This window comes from Siniperca chuatsi, linkage group LG12 (assembly GCF_020085105.1).
Source record: "Siniperca chuatsi isolate FFG_IHB_CAS linkage group LG12, ASM2008510v1, whole genome shotgun sequence".
Classification (NCBI taxonomy): domain Eukaryota; kingdom Metazoa; phylum Chordata; class Actinopteri; order Centrarchiformes; family Sinipercidae; genus Siniperca; species Siniperca chuatsi.
Window position 1 is genome coordinate 4,378,962 of NC_058053.1, and position 22,039 is coordinate 4,401,000.

The following is a 22,039-nucleotide window of genomic DNA, read 5'->3' on the forward strand; positions in this document are numbered from 1 at the left end:
TTTCATCGCTCGAATAGGTTTTGAACGGGCAAGCCACCACTTTCCTTAAACGACAGAATATGTTTGACTTATCTTAACTATACTGTCCACACAACCCAGTTAAAGCGTACATAGTCGGTTTCGGGGAACTACATGCTGATACTGCCGGGACGTGTCACCTTGAATTCTGCCTGTCCAGTCTCAGAATGGCTGAACATCGCTCGCGGCTAACGCAAAGCTGACCAACCGCTATCGTAAATTTGCCGCCACAGAATTGTTGTAACTGGCCGTCGTCGGAGGTGGATTAGTTTTAACGTTCACCTATGTCTCGGGATTTTTTAAAAATAGCGGTTTTCTCTTGTTAACGCCGAATTTTCAAATGGGAGTAGTACTGCGGAATCTCCAAAAGGTGGTGCCTCTTCGCCGCGCCAGACTGCGCAAGGACGTTGACACACTGAGGCACATACTGGGCGTCCAGAAATTTGACCTGGGCATCATTTGCGTGGATAACCACAGGATTCAGCAAATTAATAACATATATAGAAAGAAAAATGTGCCTACGGATGTCCTCTCATTTCCATTCTATGAGGTAAATATGCGTACATGCCAACATATGACAGTAACGTTAAACCTATTAGTTTACTTGCCTCCATAAGGTGTTCACTGGGCTACACGTTTTCCCTCCAGTAAGGGTTGACCAAGAATTCTCTATTAATGATTTGTTTTTGACTTTTTTTTTTTTTAAATGATCACAATTGAAATGACACTTTTGTGCTTCTAGGACCTGAGACCTGGAAAGCTGCCCTGCCCCCTTCATAGGGATGAGCTGAACCTTGGGGACATTTTCTTGGGGGTCGAGTTTCTGATGCAGCAGTGTCAGGAGGAATCCCTCGATCTGCACGGAGCCCTCACTGTGAGGAGCTGCAGCACTGTACACCATGCTCCATTTGATAAACTGTAGTTGTGGCACCTCGCAGAGATGCAGCCTGTTCACAAACTCGTTTCTCATATTATTCAGTGAAGTCCATCCACTGTCATGCGTTCAGATTTGCAGTGACATTTTCTTTCAAGGTGCATATTTGTTGCTGTAGGTTATTTATTGGCTCTTGAACATTTTGATAAATAAATTTAATACATTAACAAGTAATCATATGTTTAGATAAAACTGCATGTCATCCAGTAATTCAGATCTATCCTGTCTGTTTGCAGTGACATTAGCTGGCTTTAATTGTTCATCTTTTGCTCATATTTTAGGTTGTCACTGCACATGGTATCTGCCACCTGTTGGGCTACAGACACGAGACAGAGGAAGAATGGGCTGAGGTTTGTATGGAGATTATATGGTGAAAGAATCTTAATGTGAAAAACACAATTCAACCAAATTACAAAGTAATGTTTTCTCACCGAACTTCTACTGGTATGTAGCCACGCGGATAGTTTTCTTTTTGTTTCCAAATTTATTTGTATGTGACATTTCGGCCTCCACCCCCAATACAACTGAGGTGAATCGAATGTTTTCTCTCTCGTCACTGAAAATCGTATCAGCAACATGTCTTTCCAGAACACTCACAAGACACGGTCATCACTTTTAATAGGGACCTTTTCCCCTTCGGTATTACAATAAGTAGTTCCAGTAAAATTTGTTCATAACAGGTCTGTGGGTCGTCCAGAGTGTTTCTCGTTTTATTGGGGCAGAGGCAGATATTTCAAAACAAACCACCCAAAAAAAAAAAACATGGCTAGAATATTGCTGGTGGTAATTAAGAAAATATGTTTCTTGGAATTTTGGGTGAACTGTCCCTTTAATTGAAAAACAGGTGCAAACTAGAGAAAAGTCTCATTGCCTTTCTTCTATGCATTCTGTTTAATCAGTTTGGGTGCTACTGAAAGTGAATTTTTGCACCTTTTATGAAATCTGTTTTGTCACCCTGTAAAGTGTAAAAGGGGTTATGTTTAAAAATGTACATTTTGTATGTTTCCAGATGCTGCAGAGGGAAAGCTACATTCTGAGTGAGTACAACAGACTCACAGGGAGACATCTAGAGCCACTGACAAAGAGATGCAGTCACGACAGGTGACAGTGACTGTCACCTGCTAACCTAACAGTTGCACTATGGCGCTTGATCTTGTTCACTATCCTGTAACCAGGTGGACTACTGTTTTATTCACTGTCACGCCCTCGTTCCTAAACAAAGGACACCGGATGCAGTCTTCTCCACACTCACAATTTGCAGCGATTGTTTTTAAAAGGACTTTAATCAGCTGGCAGTAGACATACAGCCATTTGATTGTGGATACCCTTTTCAAACATCAAATTAAAAAGTCTGTGCACTTTCACTGTAATATTTTATTAAAATCTGCTTTAGGAAGAGTCATTTGTGTATGAAGGGTAGAAAAAGCTGTTAATTTTTACTTCACAAATACATCATACCCTCTTTACACTGCATTTGGGACAGGATGTTCAGGTAAGCGCAGTGTTCCAGAAATGTAAATCCAAGGCAGATACAAAAAAGGAGAACCAATTTCTGATTTACTTTTGTCTGCTGTCATAATTGGGTATATGTTCATCGTGCAACAGAATACTGTACTTCCAGGAGTCAGCTGATAATAATGCACACTTCCTAAAAACACAACTATATAGGGCTGGGTATCAAGAATATCATTAAGTTCACACAGATTTTTTATTACCCATGTCTTATAATGCTATATTATATACTTTCTTCTGTTGGGGAGTTGAGGGAATAATTTGGTGTAGTCTGAAAATGCCCAGCAGGCACCATGTTTCAATGTGGCACATTAGCCATGGTGTTCTGAAGTGGGGTTTAATTTTTACAGGGGTAACAAAAAAAGAGCTGTACAACCAGTGTCTAGTTATGGAACCATTCTATAAGCAAGCACACCTGACAGGAACTTGTTGAACAGGGTTAGCAGAGGTCTAAGGTGTACTCCATACTGGCCTTAAAGATAGTGCAATAAGACATTACACTATAGCTACCTTCCCTGGTGGTCTAGTATGAATGACTTCTATTTGCCGTGGCGTATCTCGATGGGCTAATTAAGTTAATTAACCATTTGCTGCAATAAATAGAAAATCTTGGCTTTTTATAAAGGAAAATCTGACTTGCACATTGAGGTTTGACCAACATCTTCAAAAACAACAAGGTTGTGCAACTTTCAAAGTAAAGCTTGTATACATATTTATAAAAGTTTTCTTAGGAGGCACACGGTCAAAACCCCAAAAGAATAACGTGGGCTTTACTGAGAAAAGCTCAGTAAAAACAGGCTTTGTTATTCAACTTACTGATTGTTCTCAAATCTATAATATGGAGACAACCACACACACAAATTAGTTCATAAGTCAAGCACAAAAAGCAACTGGGCAAACATTCACACACTGACAGAAAACTGATTTGAATTGGCCAGTTTGAGCCAGAACATAAATATTGCACCAAATATACCCGCTAAATACAACAACCCTCTAACTCTATAATAGCTTATACTCCAACATAGAATATATCTTTATTTAGTTTATATGGGGAATAAAGGGTCTGCAAAACATACAATCCAGGAAGCACCAGTAGCATCTGGTGTTTGATAGTTGCTTTTAAGTGAAAGTCTGAATGAACGGCTTTAGAGTTTAGACAAGTATATCAAGAAACAAAGAAAAAAAACCTTTACAAAACAGTTGTTTGATAAAATCATAGCAAAGAAAAACTCCAGCCCCAAAAACATGGAGGCAAAATTTGATCCACTGAACATTTTTAACTGCATTTCTGGTATCTTAAAGAGTCTAGACAGTTTAGCACCTGTGTTGGCATTTACAGGTGCTAACTTAGCAGGGCATTTAGTGATTTGCAGAGGAAAAGAAGTGCCTGAAGATGACCGAAAAAGGACAGCAATCAGTAGTACTCAAGGTTGTTCAGAGGAGAGCTCCATCTACCAGGGCTCAGCGGTGGATGTATGTGTGTGGGTGGCTGTCCAAAGATGTAGCGCTCAGAGGGGCTGCAGGACGTTCCTTCCTGCCTCTGAAGTGGTGCTAGCTCCAGATCTCTCCATTTCAGACAGCTGCTCAAACACATCCCTGAGGACACATGATAAGAACGTGTCAGAGCGTCTTACAGCCAAACTCATGTAATGCCCTCTGACATGAATACACACACAAATATATACTACTACAAATCAAGTGTGCAGTGTTTGCTGTGGTGTAAAACCTGCGACTCACCGAAATTACAAAATATTTTTATTAAGTATTCACCTCCTAATGTCACACACGACATGGAAAACAAATGCATGCAAAACAAAACTACACAAAAAACCAGGCACCTTGGATCAAAGAGACTGCTCAGGATCCAGCACAAATGCTGCACTGACATAAGACACCATCTGGTTAATCTGCCAACTCACTTGTGCATGTAGAAGAAGATGTATCCACTGCGGTCACGGTCTCGCTGGACGGCTGCTTCCTGTGTGCGTGACACGTCCAGGTCATTGTAGGTCAGCCACGACTGCTTCTTCATGTCGTACACGTCACTGATGTAATGGCCTAGGGTGGAAAATACATAATGTTAATTTGTGGACACTCAAGCGAAGACAGCTCGTCATGTGCCATGGTATGCCTAAGGTAGGAAGGATGTCATTCCAACCAAAGACTATACCAGGTGATTTCACTGCCATGCTAAATGTTAGCAGCAAGGGCGGGGAAACCAGCTTAAATAGGAGTGCAGGCAGCAGGTATGATGTTGAATCTCCATCAGCTCATCAAACGATGAGGTGTAAATATCAGGTTAGGCAATATATAACAAGTAAAGTCACTGTATTACACCACAGGTACCCATCACTGAGACCAAACATTAACATCAAATCAACACAATACTTTGTATTGCAAAATCATGCCAAAGATGTTTACCCCTCATATGGATAGGCTAAGAATGGTACTTATGTCTTCTTAACACACAAGCACTTAAATCCTGGCACTGTGCTGGTCAGGCTTTACGTGCTGACATTCATTCTGCCACCTCTAATGGTTTCGACTTGCTTTTTTTGCAAAAGGGTAGCTATAAAACAACTCCAATGCAGTAGTTGCATAAATGTCCTGATACAGGAATTATTTACACTGCAGACAGAGAAACAAATATATAAGTGCTCACCAGAGGAGGAGCTGCTCCCAATGTGACTGACAACACTGATGAGTCTAAAAGAGTTGGCCAAGTCTCCGCTCTGTGGATTACAGCGTTTATAAGCAGGTTACTATGAATGAAAGTGGTTCAGTGTATCCAATGTATTCTGTAAATTAGTACAGCTAGAAAGGTTTAGTAGAAATGTTGAGCCAGACTACTTCTTTTACACAGGAAGGATTTTTACTTGAGTATGTTTGTAGTACCTAATAGTTGCTTTTAGTTTATTGTGGAAATGAAGTAAAAACAGACTACCATTTTACTCATGATCTAGACTGCTCTACTTGTTTAAAAATCACAAGGCAGATGTGTGGCAGCAGGATGTACCTCAGCATTCCTCTTCAGGTTCTCAGCCTCTGCTTCAGTGTACTCCATGTCCAGCACATCCTCGTTGCCAGAATCATCATCTGAGCACAGCAGCTCAGGCAGAGAGTTGTTAAACTCTGTTGGGTGAGAACGAGGTATTGATACTGGTCAGGTATTCTCACAGCACAGTGAGTCTGATTAAACAGTGTCATTATGTGCTCTGTGCATTTATTGAGAACATGTCTGATGACAATTGCAGCTGGCGCTGTAAAGTTTTGCTTTGCACTGATGTTGTCAGCCTGGGCTCTTTTGCTTGTGTGAAAAAGATAGGCCAAAGTAAAAAATTTGAAGAAACTGCGATTAATTTGTGCGATAACCGATTCTCTAAACAGCCAGTCAGAGATGTCTTGCTCACCGACTGCCTCCACCACCACTTTAACATACTCAAACAGCCACCAGCTGACTACTGCCAACGGTGCCCGGCACGCTAAAAACAAAAACATCAATGGTACTTTGTTCATCAAAGATGCTCAACAAATGTTTGCTTTTGAGTGATTATCAGGGCCCATGAGTTTTAATAGCCAGCTACTCAACTAGAGCTGCAACGATTATAAATATAAATTAATCTGCAACTACTTTGATAATTGATTGTTTTGAGTAATGTTTTAAGAAAAAAAAAGGTCAAAATTCTTTGATTTCAGCTTCTCAAATGTGAATATTTTCTGTTTCTTTAGTCCTCTATGACAGTTTCTTTAGTCCTCTATGACAGTAAACTGAATATCTTTGGGTTGTGGACAAAAGAAGACATTTGAGACATCATCCTGGGCTTTGGAAAACAGTGATCAATATGTTTCACCATTTTCTGACATTTTATGGATCAAACAACTAATCGATTAATTGAGAAAATGATCGACAGATTAATCAATAATGAAAATAGTGATTAGCTGCAGCCCTATACTCGACATTCAATTCATCTTGGTTCATACCTTGCAAGCTGAGCTCAGTGGCCCTCTTGAGATCATCATCCTCTCTCATCTCTTGGGCCTCCTATATGGGGTGAGGTGGAGACAAGGTATTACATTATTGAGATTTACTGTATGAAATTTCAACATTGCATTTTCACTTTGATCATATCTGCTTGCTCATAAAGTACATGCTTCAGTGAGATCTTCAGTGATATTTTGACGATTATAAAGAGAACTACTATAATGTAACACCAGCTCAGACTCAACATTACTTATTAAGGATGGGGGGAAAATCACCATATCATGGGAATCACCACAATTATTATTTTATTCTGCGTATTTGACGCAGGTAATGGTTTCATGGCATTATGGTGCTACAATATAGTATTTAGATGCAGCACCATCGTTCCATTCTTAAAGGAAAGCCCTGCAGATGTCACATGGCCTTTGATCTTACATGCTCCTGAAGGCTCTGGGCCAGAGCCTGCTGTAGCTCCTGTTCTTCCCTCTCCTGATCCAGACTGTACTGCTGGACCCAGTCCAGTTCCCCCTGCTGCTGCACACCTTCTGGAGTCTGGTTCTCCTTGTTCTCATCCATGGTCAAGTCCAGGGAATCCAGCACATCTACACAAGATCAACACATACACAAGTCAGTTAACTTAATACTTAAATACTAGTGAAGTTATTTCCACCTCAGCACCTATATACTTGAGTTTAATAATACCAATGTTACCTTGGTTAAGACATTCATATTTCAGTCAACCCAGTGTTGAATGAATTTAATGTAAATGCAGAAAGCCACATTGATTCCAAGCAGCGAGTACTAGCAAGACAACTGACTGATGCAGAAGTCAATATTTTTCTCTATGCTTAGTTCATACAATCCCTCTATTATGCTGTCTTTAAAATTTTAAAGACAAAAGTAAAAATTGACTGCCACCTATAGAAACCCCGTCTACTGAATGTCTTGATCCTGATGATGTTGGACTACCTGCAGGCTGTTTGCTGTCCGTCGCCAGCAGATCTGTATGATAGGCCAGGTCATGGGCATCTGTGTCCCCAAAGCCTGTGTCGGGGCTGCTGGTTGGCTCATCCTCAACGGGGGATGGAGCCGAGAGCCCAGCCTCTTGACGACTCATCTCCAGGACGGCCGCCAGCATTTCATCATCATTTATGCCACTGAAGTCTGCTGAATCAATTGTTGCTCCCCGCTGAAAACACATAAAACAGTGTCAAAACAGCAACAGAGACAAGAAAAAGGAGGCTGGATCATAATTGTTAAGGTCTGTAGGCAAATGCTCACCTCTTCCGGTCGGTCATCATCGTCAGGCAGACAGCTGCTGAGGCGTCGCTTGCGGCTCGCGCTCACCTTTCTGTTAGGCTCTTCTTCACAGTCAGAGTCCACGAGGATAGAGGTGCAGCTAGAGTTGGCCACTTTCCCTCCAATCCTTCTACACACACACATTCCAGTGATTACATTTACAAGCAAAAAAGTAGAAAACCAAGTCTGGGCACACTTAAAGTACTGTTCCTAATCCTGCAATATATATGACAGATCACACACACATTTTTATCAAGGAGGCTGAGTACAGAACAAGTTCCAGCACACTTGGGAATTCATAGCTTTACTTATGAAAATCTAAGTTGTGGCCAGTATAAATGTAACACTCCCTTCTTTTTCTGTTTATAAACATCATTATTTGAAAGTCTTGCAGTCCGGTAACAGTACTTACCGGAGAGGTGCTGTGGAGGAGTTGACCAACTGTGACGTTTTGAGTGTTCTTGACCTTTGAGAACAACAAAGAAAACATTTAAAAGCCTAATTATTTGCTAATGGTTAATTAACCATCATCTCTCAGCCAGTGGAGCCAAATCTAATGCATCCAGGTCAATTGCAGCGTTTACTTAAAACCTGACTGAATCACTCAATAGCTCAGGATGTAATTAGCCAGAGTGTGAAATGTTTAAAGGTATTATTCATACATTTTTATTTGAAGGTGTTTAGGATGTCTTACATGGAGGCTTGGGAACTCCAGCCGAGACTAATAGGGGGTCGTGTGGATTCAGTGCAGTGGGACAGCAGGGTCAGGTATCGGGGAATCACCACCTGCTGGCCCAGCTTGCTGTTCAGAGACAGCTGAGCGTTAAAGCTGTACCGTTTCAGGTGTAGGATGAGCACTCTGTGGGGAGAAAATATTAATCATTAATCAAAAGGAAATTGGCCTCTTTACGAAGTGTTTCTTATATTCTACTTGTGATGCTAACAGGGAGGACTGGTTGTGATTCTTGTAGTAGCTGAGCAGCTACTAAAGTTATGTTTGAAATGCAGTGCACTTCTGCTCAACTCTGAAATATGTTCAACTTCAACAAGTATTTGACAATGAGTGTGACAACTTCTTATGGTGCATGTGCATTTCCCTTGCAACAGTCTGTGTGTGGATACCTGGGCAGTTTGCTGAATTTATGCTTAACAGTCGCTGCTTTCCCACTGCACTTTTCACATGAGTACTCAATTTCCTCCATCTGCAAACAGAAAAAGTAACATCATCATTACATATTCAAACGTTATTTTTCTAGTTGAGGCCTGTTTGATTCACGTAGGGATAGTTATTTGCAAAAGGAATATAACAAGTGCGGTACAAGATAAATCTTTCATAGAAACTGATTAGAACTATAACCTTTAATCTTTATACAAAAGACTCACCCTAAAAAAGAGATCCAGAGAATCCTGGATAGAGCGAAGTGGGAGGGTTTTCTTTCTGCGTGGTAGGTCGATGGACAAGTCATTGAACTGCTCTCGCTTGGTCACCACCTCGCCACAGCTGCAAAACAAAATGAAGGTATAACATATCATTTATTTTCTCCAGAGCCACTAACAGTTTTGGCAAATACGTCACAAAGATACATTGCAAGGATAAATTCAGATGATCAAGCTGGAGACAGGTCTCACCCTTTGCAAGTGATGGTGTGCTGCACCTCAAATTCCATGTTGACAGCCACAGGGCAGGTGTAGATGCGGGAGGTGTCCACCTCTTCACCAGGCTCTGCCTTGGCTGCCGATAACGTTGCCTCCTGGCCATTCTCACATGAAACAGAGGATGATGAGGATACTGCAGCTTCATTTGTCCAGCTTTTGTTCATTTTCTCCACATCGTCCTTTAACTGGTCCAAACACTGGCTCAGGAACTCATGAGCATCCTGGTAAACATTGTGACATACAACGTTTATCTATTAGGGCACTTTTTCATGTACCAGTAGACCACAACTGCTCTGAACTGTTGATTTTAGAGGCAGATCTTACATTTTGCATGTTTCCAGAGAAACGCTCAGCTGTGGAGGAGATGGCACTCTTCACTTTCCTCAAGAGGTCCTTTTTTGTCTCTGGACAGCCCACGTCCTTCTTGACCATAAGGTGAGCAAAACGTCTGCAGGCAGTGAAGATATCATACAGAATAAAGTAAAACATGTTAAAACATTTCTCTTTTCAAAAAGTATCATCAAATTGCGGCAAGTACTTTTAAGCAGGGTTGGGGGGGGGGTCAGATAGCAAAGCACGTGAACAATTCATTTTCTACACCGATTGATAAAGTTCCTTTAATAAACAACAGAAAACTTGTTCTTTTAACAATCTGAGGGACATCACGAATCACACAGTAGACAGGAGCCGACTGAAGGGAGACAGAGCCTAACGTAGTACCTGAGCAATGCATTGATGGGCACCTTCTTCCATGGGATGCTCTGCCTAAGCATGTCATTGGAGAAGGAGGGGAGGCTGAAGAGGGACTGCAGGATGGCGTTCATGTAGCAAGTGTTGCCCAGGTTGGAGAATCTGCAGTATACGAATGAAAAGATTTACACAATGGATGACCGAAAAATAAGTTAAAAAAGGTATATGTACATTTTCTGCATTAAAATGTCTAAAAATAACTAGACCTATGCTCTATATTTTGTTGAGTTGTGTTCTTACATTATCCCAAATGTTTCCAACAATTTTAAAACCTAGAGAAATCCGTAATTTTAATTGGATAGGTAACGGTCCATTTCATTTGGTCGCCTGTCAATGGCGTCATATCACTGTTGCGCATGCATCAACGTTGTCTGCCAGAAACTGTCTGACTTGAATTTTTATGCAGTTTTAAGCCACATTTTTATAATACACTTTTTAGATCTTGGTCGATTTTAACTATATATTTTAAGTGGATGAAGGACTTCAGTCATCGGACGTCTGGATCTTAAGTTATCGGAGAAATTAGCCAGCAATTGTTGGCGGCAGCTCAGTTCGCAGCCCCTCCGGGACAAGATACACTGACTTTTTAACGTGAAACTGCTTTATTCATTCAGTGTTTTTACAGTTTTAATCACCTGGTCCGTTTGTTTTGGAGAGGAGAAGACCTCTGCAGATAATTCGGTTCCCAGTAAAAACCTCCTGAACGATGAACACTGAAGGAATTCTAACCGGGAGAAGTTGACTGCAATGACGGTAATGGTGGTGAAGACAACAACTCCCATGATCCCACTACTTCACAACGTTATCAAGCTATGTCTTTTGTTATTGTTTTGATGTGAGAGACCCCTAGCAGCAGAAATTACATACTGTGCAATAAGATCTTGAATTTGGATAACAGAATTTCCAAGACTGTACCCTTTTCAGGATTTACAGACCTATGGCTTTCATGTTGTTACAAATGTTTATGTTTTAAATCATAAAAGCAAAACTGACTCCTGGAGACATTTTTCACAATCCAGTCTCTCTTCAGATATGCCGACTGCTTATGCTCACATTTAATGGAACCCATCTGGCTTACTCTTACCCTTGCAGTGGGGGCTGAGGCTGGGCCTGAGTGGAAGGCCTCTGCTTGTTCCAGCCACCATAGTCCAGAGAGGGGCGTACCTTCTTGAAGGGAGTAGAGTGATTAGGCAGCATGAGGCTTCTCTTGGCTGTGGAAGTCTGTGCTGTACTGGATGGCCTGGGAGGGATTTTAGTAAAGATTATACTGATGTGATTTACTGGTCTCACAATGATTTGATTCTTCAGCTTTAGATTTAACCTTTAAGCGTGATTAAAATGTATTAATTCAATTTTGAAACCACAAATCCCTTCAGTAATCATTAGCCAAAATTGTATATCCCTAAAATAAACATGTAATAATGTGACACTATTCTCCTACTAGATGAAAGAGACACCGGAATTTGTTTCACTGCACTGCTTGAGTATCCTGACCCCTTGCATTCACTGCTAGCTTTTTTTTTTTTTAAATAAAAAGCTGGCCACTAAAGAGACTCACCTGTCCAGGAAAGAGTGGCTCTGGCCATAGTCCTTAGTCACAGATCGGCTGCCGTAGAATGACGTTGGCTGAAGGGGAGTTGAACCCAGTGGAGCTGAGGGGTATGGAAAAAGTGTGGTGAAACAAAGTCAGTTATAGATTTGAAAATATTATAACATATAAACATTCTATATCATCCCGTTTATTGTCTCAGAATTTGCAAAGGGCAATTACAAAGATGAATTTTTCTAAGTAATTGAAGACATAACCAGCGGAATATAGATGGTATTGCTGCTGAGTTGTGGATGTAGAAGTTTACCAGAGCTCCTGTTTTCTTCTGCCTGCTTCAGCTTATCTTTGCAGCTCAGTAGAAACTTCCTGGATGGATCTGAAGTGGCCTTGTTGTTGCTAAGAAAATGTATATATAAATATGTTTTTTGGATGTTATCTGACTGTGGAAACAGTGGAAGAATTTATAAAAACCAAAAAACCTTTGTATGTACTTTGATTAACGATCTAAAGATTTCGATTTTGCCAGTGATGATGTACAGGATACAACTTACACTACTGTATATATTAACATTCTGGTATCTGTTTTATATACCTATACCTAGACACAGAGTCTGACAGCACCATTACAGTTCAGTCTGGGCAGTGAGGCATGTTGCTTTTACCTTGAGGAGTCATTTTCCTTGGGGTAGTCCTCAGTCAGGTCACTTTCAGAGTTAAGGAGTCTCTTTCGCTTCTCGCTCCTGAAAAACAGTGACGCGGAACAATTATTGTCACAAGCCTGAACTGACCATTCCTAAATTGGAAAGAAAGACAAAAACACAACACCTAAAAAATGACAGGTGTCAAGGTTCCCCTTTAGGGGGACAGTCACATGCAGAAAGATTGTCACAAGGAATATAGTCCAAGGGCTTGTTATTGTTGTCAGTAGAAAGAAACAAACAACAATAACAAACAAACAAAAACACATTTTCAGAGGCTGAGCTCTATTGTAATAATGCCAAGCATCATAACTTCAAGTTATGTTTAAAAATTAGGGATTTAACGGTACGTGGATTTGTCCCAAACCATTCGGTACAGGACATTCGGTTTGGTATGTAATATCCTCAGTTCAGTACGCCCTGTGGCTAGAGGTCAACCGATAGTGGATTTTTAAAGGCCGATATAATAATGATAGTTTGGAGCAGGAAAAAGCTGATAGCCAATTAATATCCGATATCTGCCCCCAATCTTTGACTTTATTAGAAACTGGATAATTGTTCGCCGATAACGATAGTTTGATAATCAAATTGTTCACATGACATAAATTGCATAGCAACTGCAACATGAATTCCCATCATACCTATTCTCAGAGAGTCCAGTGCGAGTGGGAGTGGAGGAAGCTCTACTCGGACTGCCCAGAGGCTTCCGTGGTGTTGTGTCCTCCCGGCCTTCTGCACTCTGCCGCCTCGGTGTTGTCTGGAAGATGTTAGGAGTCTGGATATTTCAGTCAAATGTAAGCAGATGCTTGTCTAAATATTTTTAAGGTATAAATGCGGTTTTGTGTTCTTGCTCACCTGTCTCTCCCCCGACGGACTGGCCTCATTTTTCACAGAGCGGTTCCCAAGCACACTGAAGTTTGCACTTCCATGGGATGATTTTAAAACTGCAAAATTAAGAAAGAATAAGACCTCAGGACAAAGCATGTGAATGAAATGATTCCTTGAACAACTGAGTTATGAACATTTCGGTTATGAAATCCCTTTTCAAAAAACACCATAATATTTTGCTTTAAGCTAGCACAACCTGAACTACTCCGATGACATTGGCCCTGATTTACTGTATGTTCATTTCACTGTGAAAGGTAGTCTATTGTATTGTGTTTGTATATACCCAACTTCATAGGAAATCTGTAATGAAGGGTAGTTGAAAACTAGTTCAGTCAGTTCAGTTGCATCTTTGAGTGACAAATGATGTGTAGGATATTGTGATGCAAGTCCTTGTTTTACAAACTAAAAAAACGTTATTTCCTACTGTCCCTGGACACAAAGTGGGTCCTGTGTGATACTGGTGGGACGGGAGTGTTATTAAATTATGCTGTCACAACTGGGCCTTAGGAGTTGGCAGGAGTCAGGGAAAACGTGAACAGAGTCATTTATAGGCTGGAGTCAATTCAGCATGAGGTAAGGATGTATGATTATTTGCTCAATTTAAATTCAGAAAATCAACGGCCTGTTTTGACAAATTGGTGCCAGACCAGCTGAGAGGGTTTTAATGCACTTCTGCCTGCAGACCCACCAATGTTCTTTAAGAAGAAACTATGTATCAAAATGGAAGGCAACTACACAGAATAGAGCAGAAGGAACAGGACAAACTTGCAACATTAGAAAACACAGGGCAGTGTGGAAATAACTAAGAATGAAATGCAACAGGATTACATTTTTTTGTGTTTCCTTCTAATCTGGCCATCTAAAGCTTTATTAAAGTCCAACTGAAATCACACTTAGTCATCCCTTTTTGTAGTCAAATAAATAAATAAATAAATAATGTGTTTTTTAAAATGTATTGCTAATAGCTGTTTTATCATTAAAAAGGAAGAAAAAAAATCTTTGGGGAAATATCAGAAATGCTTTTCATCTTCGTTGGCTGGAGGGGCATGTCGGGGCTATGTTTGATTGACAGCAGTGGCGATGTTAAGAAAGACAAAGTAAACAAACTTGCACCGTCACGGGCAGACGGCATGTTGTTAGTGGTATTGAAGAGTAAGGACCACATCAGCATGTAACCGGACCGAAGTGATTTTGCAGGTACGTTTACATGCTGTTTAATGTGCTGCAGCTGAGCAGCTAATTAGCTATCTAGCCTGCAAACTGACATTAGCAGTCCACTTTTCCCTGGTGAATGTTTGTTTGGTCGCTCGTTCAACAAGCTATGGTGCAGGACAAGACGTGTGTTCATGTTTGTAAATTAGACAAGAAGGAGACTTTAGCAGGAAAGCTAATGTGGTTGTTGTTCAGAGTCAGTAGCTCTTGTGTTGTGTAGCGGGCTGCTGGCTCAGTGTGACCGTCTGCTCTGCCTATGACAGAACACTGACGTTACTGCTTTATGCAAGATTTGATTAACTGTATCGAAATAAAGTCTCCATCTACGTAAACTGGTACAACAGTATTCCGTTGCATTAATGCAAAACTAGGGGGCGCCATCATGAAACCAAAAAATATAAAACATAAATTTCTTCCTTTTGGTTTCTGATTATTTCTCAATGGACAACACAGGACAAGTGATTTACAGAGCAAATATGTATGCTGTAGCAGACAAAAAAAAAGCAATTTAATTTCAGTGGGAGTGACCATTTTTTACTTGAAATAAACCAATAACATAGGCGACAATGCTCAACATAAAAAATGTGGCAGTGGTTGGAGAGTTGTGACGGTCACCTGTTGGAATTTAAGAAATGTATGTCTGGAATGCATCAATGTTCACCACACATAAAACTTGGGTATATGTCCTGAAAAATTCTGTACTGAAATTGTGCAAATCTGTACAACTAAAGCAAAGCTGTAACTAAAAATAATGACTTTATACTTTGAAAAATCATCAGTAGATAAGCTAAACTATATGATCACAAATAAGAATCACGTTGCTTTGGTTTCGATCATTCAACTTTATCGTCCTGTGAACCATCAACAAAGCTTTGCAAGATCTTAAAATGAGCAGAGGTGTAATTACTTGTCTTTCCCTGCTTCAGCTTTTCCAGGTATTCTTTAGTCTTCTGAACCAATGTCTGGGGCATCTTATCCAGGATGATGACACTGTTGTCCTTCAAAGTCAGCATGATTCGGTTTAAATTCTGGTTGATGTTCTTCACATTCTGGTTCAGCTGAGGACAAGAATACAAGTTAGTCACATTAATTTCTTGATTGCTGTTTCATTTATTTCTTATGCTTTTCCTATAAATAATTACAGCTGCATACTTTATTAGTGTTATGCTGAAATTAAATTGCTTGGATTTTAAGTATACACCAAGTATTTTACCAATTCACTACTAAATTGAATAATATTTTTTCCCCCCAAGGCATTTATGACGAGAGGGGCATTTTATGTGTCCTAGACCACTGATCCACCAAAACACCCCTATTGTTTTTCCTTTTTGAAATTCTGCACTACTCTGACTTGCATCATTCATGCTCCACAGACTTGAAAGGTGGACAGCTTACAGCTTGCCCCTTGCAGAGGGGTGGTGGCTGTCAGAATGCCCAGAAAAACATATCAAATCATTCAGGTTGCTCAAACAGTTCAGAATCAGCTTTATTGGCCAAGTATGTGTACATATACAAGGAATAGATAGATTAGATTCATAGATAGAGATATTTCCTGACTGTTTCCTGACTCTGGACATGTATAAGTTCTGAATGGAGGGCAGGTTGTCACCAGTGATTTTTTCTGCAGCCCTAATTGTCCAGTTACAGTTACTAGCTTTATAAACAAAAACACCAGACTCTAAATAGTTAGTTATGTAATTTATACGACTGGTAGCATCATAGTTGACCTATGACAGAGCAGTACTCCTCAACCGTGTAACAGCAGGAGGTGGGCAGGCGTTCTGACACTCTTTTGTTAACTGCAGCAGACATTTGACTGGTCATTTGGGCTGGGTACCGAACTTCGATATTTTTATGGCACTGACCAAATTGCTTCAATACTATTGAGTATCAAAAAATGCCTTGTCATTCGGTACCACATTTCGGTACCTAAGGAATAAATCTCATCAGTGTCAGTGTGCCAGTAAGCACGCAGCATGCTTGTACCAAGATCTAATAATGCTGGTGATTGGTTGTTTAACGTTACACGTCGTAGAGGCATGCAGGAAAAATACTACGTTACGCCATGTCTATGCGTTACACACAGAGACAGTGCTCACTGTTTGTTTTTTACTGCCAGCTGCTTACCTGCACACAGGGTCCGAAATTAACACCCGCCAAGCACCAAATACGGGTAGTAAATCTCAGAATACTGGTGGGTAAATGTTTCAAATACTCATGTAATAACAAACTATACTGAGACTCTCCTCCGTGTTTTGGTGTCATTTACGGGCGTGCTGCTTCTTTTTCTTTCAGATACTCTGCTAAACTATGACTTGCCGCCGGTCTGCTGCTGCAACCCAGAATCACGGGGTTGATTGTGTGAAACGGCGGGGCACAGGACACAGGGCACGGAAGCGCTGCCCGCTTCCTTTCGGCATCCATGTTAACCAATTGGGCTGTTCATAGCTACACGGTCGGCTCTTGCTCAGCAGTGATCGTTCGCCATCGGGTCTATTTTTTTTAGCATGCAGAGAGTGAATCTGGCTAATACATACACACACACACACACACACACACAATTTCAGAACTACAAGTTTCAACCTAACTACAGCTCAGGCATGTAATGCCTGAGCTGTAGTTAGGTATGAGAAACAGCCTTTTACTGTCTTTTTTGTGGTATTTGTAGGAGGCAAAAACGAGTGGACTGTAGTCCAGTCGAGTTCTGCAGCAGGACAATGAACCAAAACACACCAGCTAGTCCACCTCTGAATGGCTGAAGAAGAAGAAAATGAAGACTTTGGAGTGGCCTAGTCAAAGTCCTGACCTGAATCCTCTTGAGATGCTGTGGCATGACCTTAAAAAGGCAGTTCATGCTTGAAAACCCTCCAATGTGGCTGAATTACAACAATTCTGCAAAGATGAGTGGGCCAAAATTCCAAACGCTTGATTGCAGTTGTTGCTGCTAAGGGTGGCCCAACCAGTTTATTAGGGTTAGGGGGCAATCACTTTTTCACACAGGGCCATGTAGGTTTGGATTTTGTTTTCCCTTAATAATAACAACCTTCATTTAAAAACTGCATTTTGTGTTTACTTGTGTTATCTTTGACCAATATTTAAATTTGTTTGATGATCTGAAACATTTAAGTTTGACAAACATGCAAAAAAAAAAAAAAAAAAAAAAAAAGAAATCAGGAAGGGGGCAAATACTTTTGCGCCCCACTGTATATATACACATATACATAGCTTTTTTTTTTTAAAGCAAAAGGTGTTTGTTTTTGCATTTCAGAATGTTTTTTCTTTAAAACCCAGAATGTAATATGGCACTTAAATGCACTAAATGGGTTTAGTTTTGACAGATATTATTGTATGCAATTTAAGCAATAAAAATGTAGTTTTTTTTTTTTTTTTTTAAAAAGGAAACCAATTAGTTATTAATTTTAAGTATTTCTTATCCAATTGCTCAATGGAATAATAGGTAGAATACTCGATTACTAAAATAATCGAAAGCTGCAGCCCTAGCTGTTAATGTAATGGTCACAAACATTAACTCATGGTTTGCCGCCGCCGACTAAAGAGCTAAACAGCACCTCTGCTATAAACGTTCAGGGGAAATCTGGTGAAAAAACAGGCTCCTGACGTTATTTATTTTCCAGCAGTGCATCTCACCAACTAGGTAACAACGTAGCGTGAAGTACACACTCAGACTCAAACCACCACCGCACTGTCGTCTGCTGAGTTGCAAAATGATGAAGAGATGTTCTCACGCTTACCTTTCAATCTGTTACTGACTGACAGACTAACGTTATAGCTGGCTAGCTACCTCGCTAATACAGGAAACAGTTATGATAAGCATGAGTGACGTAACGGTTGTCAGGGACAGGGTTACATTAAAGTTATATTGAAAGGGTAAAATGATGGATTCATTGTTTATTAACTTTCCAGCAATGTATTTCACAAACTAGTTAGCAGTGTACCGTGAACAAACCGCTTTGATTCCACTACGTCTATCGGGCACTCTACTACATGTGCTGCGCGGTGCTGAGAGTATTGTAGCCATAGCGACAGCCCATATTTCCCAGTATGCACTTCCTAGTGCTGAAAGCAGTTTAAGTTAGCTGCCTTACGTTCCTAAATGGACTGAGTTTGTCCCTGCCGGTTGAGAGTCAAGAGATAAAAATCATACAGTGGATTGTGTTTAATGATTCTTATCATTTGTCCTCAAACCCAGTCACTGCCAGTCATTCCCATTAACATTTTAAAGACGGTTGATTTTTACAACTGGAATCAAGAATCATGAGTGTGAGAATAATATACGAAAAGTGCCAGGAAAACACTTGCCCCGAGGGCTGAGCAAAACCTTGCGGTGTGCCATTGGAATATTTATTTTATAATCCAATTCATCTTGTTTCAGTGCAGAGCCGCAGCTCATGCATTGCACAACATGACATACCCCAAAACGGATATTGTACTGCCATTGTACAAAGTGCTGGGTCATTGAATTAAACTAATCTTGCACACAGTGACATGCAACAAACCAGCAAGATTGCTGTTATCACACAGTGTATTAGGCCTTTATAAAGTTCTCTTTCCTCCAGCTCCCTCTCATCCAAATGTAGCACTTTTCAACTGTTTCTTTGGCTTTTCTTTGCAAGTTGCAGCATAAAATAGCAAAACAAAACAGTCGTGTTTTGGTTTTCTGTGTTTTGGTACAATCACATGCAAGGTTTCTTGCAAGATTTTAAAGGTTGCCTAGAAACGCGGCTCTACTCATGGTCTACCAGACGTTCAGTGCGTTGTCCTCTGTTTTTGCTCAGTTTTTCAATATGTACTCCTTTCTGACAATACAGCGAGAAAAAACATCATGCACGTTGTCGATCACTTGAGCTCACTTTGTTAACAATATTTCATTCCTCAGATCTTCAGTCCATAAAATTCAATACTCATCTTTCATGACTGCCAAACCTGTGTATAGAGAAAGAGCGCAATGCGTCATACTCCAAAAACCATGCCCACCAGAGGGGAAAACAATCGGCGCTACCAAAATGCCTGTAGCTAGCTAAAAACATTACATTAGATTAGTTAGCCTAAAACTGACATTTGGATATTTGACGTACAGTGACAAAATGCTTGCTGCACGAGTAACTTAGGCATACTGAGTGTCAGGATCCCACAGTTTGCCCATCCTTCCTGCTGATGCCTCACGTCTTATTGCCTGTATCTACTTTTGTCTTCCTAAAGGCTCAGTTTTTCGGTTTAGCAGCTTATAAAAACTTAGTTCTGGGTTCTTTACCTTGTTGGTAGTGCACCCCACCACACAGCAACTTTTAGGCATTTTTCTGTTGTTTGGTACCAGATGGAAGTGACAAGGAGGCACCTTCACACAATACAAAGTCAATTGAGTCTACATCTACATGAGACTACAGCAAAGCCAAATGTCTGGGATGCTGATAATGTCGTCCCTTCATCTACAGACGTTGAATGAATGGAGGAGGCCGACATTAGCAAGTCGGCTAGCATGCTAGCGGGAGCTAGCTAACTGGCTAATTTGCCTGATTGTAATTTGGTGATGAAAACAGTGTTACAGTTTGATTACATCGTCGCAGTTCTTTACCTGTCGATGATATGTGCTTGTCTTGAAACTTTTAAATCACAGTATCGTTTTCGTAGATCCTCTGAGGGCAGAAACTTTGGAGGCACCTTCACGCAATACAAAGTCAATGGAGTCCTTAATTGCACTCTGTCTCTGTGTTGATGGAAATAGTCATAATATGTGGAGCATCTAGTTTTTAATGGTGTGTTCCTAACTTGCGTTTTATTACACATTTCTGTACATTTGAAAATATTGCTGCTGCAAATTGTGGCAGAGTTAAGGGACAGGCAGATAATAAGGTGGTACGTTATTGCTTGTTGTGTGAGCTAGCCATTACTCCCTCTTGCAGAATAAAGTACATGCATCAACAATCAGCTACAATATCACCTGCATTCCTTGAGGCTTCTGATGTTTAGATAATGAAGAGAGACACATTAAAGACTGCTCTGAACAAATTTCTAAAGATGAGACAGATGTTTCCAAAAATTTGTTACAATAACTTTTTTTTTTTTAACAAAGCTACTGCCTCTTAATCCAAAGCAATGTTTTAGCGGTTGCAGCCATTATTGAAAAAGTACAAACTGAACAATACCTGGAATGTTTTGGAAGCGCCGCCACAGTTGAATCTTAGACAGAGGTTGACCTTGTTGTCCTTTTCCAGAATCTCAAAAGTTCCCTCTTTCCATCTGGTGGTGCCCAGGTCAATGCTGGTAAAGCGGATCTTAACAGCGCCACCGCTGGAGAGTTTAGGCACTGTGGTTGCCATGGCTTACTATCCAGTTGGTGCACTTTGGAGGCTGGGACTTGTGACCAAACAAATCCTAAACAAGAGGGAAATTAAATAAACTGTCAGTAAAACTACAGTGTGTCATTTGTAATCCACTCTCTATGTCTAGTCTACATAAAGTGGATTCTAAATATCATGCTCTAACCATATCAGTGCCACCGAATTACCGTCATTACTGCCATTGCTCCATAGAGAGATGACATTAAAGTAGGCTAATGAACTCAATGAACGAATTAATTTACCATACCGATTTGAAAGAAATCATTAGCACTAGCACTGCATGGATTATTAAAATCACAAAACACTTGTAAATTGGAAGTTTACGATACTCAGCTAAAAATAAATAAATAACGCAATTAAGCTAGCCCGCGCTGGCCAACGCTTCACTACTGAGCGCTTGTTGAAAGTCACAACAAACTCCAAGTCAACCACAGGCAACGTAGCACAGCAGCTAAACAGCACAGGCACGTTGTTAAACGGCTCATTAAAACATGGACGATATACATTTTGACTAACAGAGGTGAGTGTTTTACAAAGTGGGGACATTCACGCCACTTATGTTAGCTGGCTAGCAGTCCCATTAAGAACCAATGAAGCCTGGTTTGCATTAGCCATCAAACTAGCCCAATGGTCAATCTGTATCAGTAAGCAAAGACGAGCGAAGGTACACGACACATTACGACCAGCGCTCATTACTTCTAGCTTGGTAAACGTTATTATGACAAGACGAACAGTCTCAAAAATGTGCAAAACCAGAAAAGTTACTAAAACACAGCCAGTATGAGACTACAGCAAAGCCGAATGTCTGGGATGCTGATAATGTCGTCCCTTCATCTACAGACGTTGAATGGATGGAGGAGGCCGACATTAGCAAGTCGGCTAGCATGCTAGCGGGAGCTAGCTAACTGGCTAATTTGCCTGATTGTAATTTGGTGATGAAAACAGTGTCACAGTTTGATTACATCGTCGCAGTTCTTTACCTGTCGATGATATGTGCTTGTCTTGAAACTTTTAAATCACAGTATCGTTTTCGTAGATCCTCCGAGGGCAGAAACTTTGTTTTGCCGGCATTCACCTGCTCCCCAGTACGTATGTTGTTGACAGTGAACCCGCACACGACGCCTCGCAACACTGCGCGATGATGGCGGGAATGTGAAAATTTACAACGGAAATGATAACCGA

The 22,039-nt window shown here is 40.6% G+C and overlaps 2 protein-coding genes across 3 annotated transcripts; one reads left to right on the forward strand and one right to left on the reverse strand.

Annotated features, from left to right (window-relative positions):
* Window positions 1-357: 357 nt before the first annotated feature.
* Window positions 358-2,316, forward strand: ybey (ybeY metalloendoribonuclease). The gene is made up of 4 exons (XM_044215553.1): window positions 358-568; window positions 761-892; window positions 1,234-1,302; window positions 1,962-2,316. Exons 1-4 carry the CDS (start codon window positions 359-361, stop codon window positions 2,055-2,057), a joined length of 507 nt encoding a protein of 168 aa, XP_044071488.1. The 5' UTR covers window position 358; the 3' UTR covers window positions 2,058-2,316.
* On the reverse strand, window positions 2,309-22,001 carry usp37 (ubiquitin specific peptidase 37). Of its 2 annotated transcripts, none has more exons than XM_044215549.1 (24): window positions 21,838-22,001; window positions 20,663-20,891; window positions 15,406-15,556; window positions 13,254-13,342; window positions 13,040-13,155; window positions 12,363-12,440; window positions 12,008-12,096; window positions 11,710-11,803; window positions 11,236-11,391; window positions 10,122-10,253; window positions 9,726-9,849; window positions 9,375-9,622; window positions 9,129-9,246; window positions 8,868-8,947; window positions 8,440-8,604; window positions 8,158-8,211; window positions 7,728-7,875; window positions 7,416-7,635; window positions 6,882-7,048; window positions 6,446-6,506; window positions 5,481-5,596; window positions 5,127-5,196; window positions 4,384-4,522; window positions 2,309-4,060 (listed from the first exon to the last, which is right to left on the reverse strand). In XM_044215549.1, exons 2-24 carry the CDS (start codon window positions 20,834-20,836, stop codon window positions 3,973-3,975), a joined length of 2,877 nt encoding a protein of 958 aa, XP_044071484.1. In that variant the 5' UTR covers window positions 20,837-20,891; window positions 21,838-22,001; the 3' UTR covers window positions 2,309-3,972. The 2 variants fall into 2 exon arrangements, with proteins under 2 accessions (XP_044071484.1, XP_044071483.1); XM_044215548.1 differs by having other exon boundaries at window positions 13,040-13,173.
* Window positions 22,002-22,039: the final 38 nt, after the last annotated feature.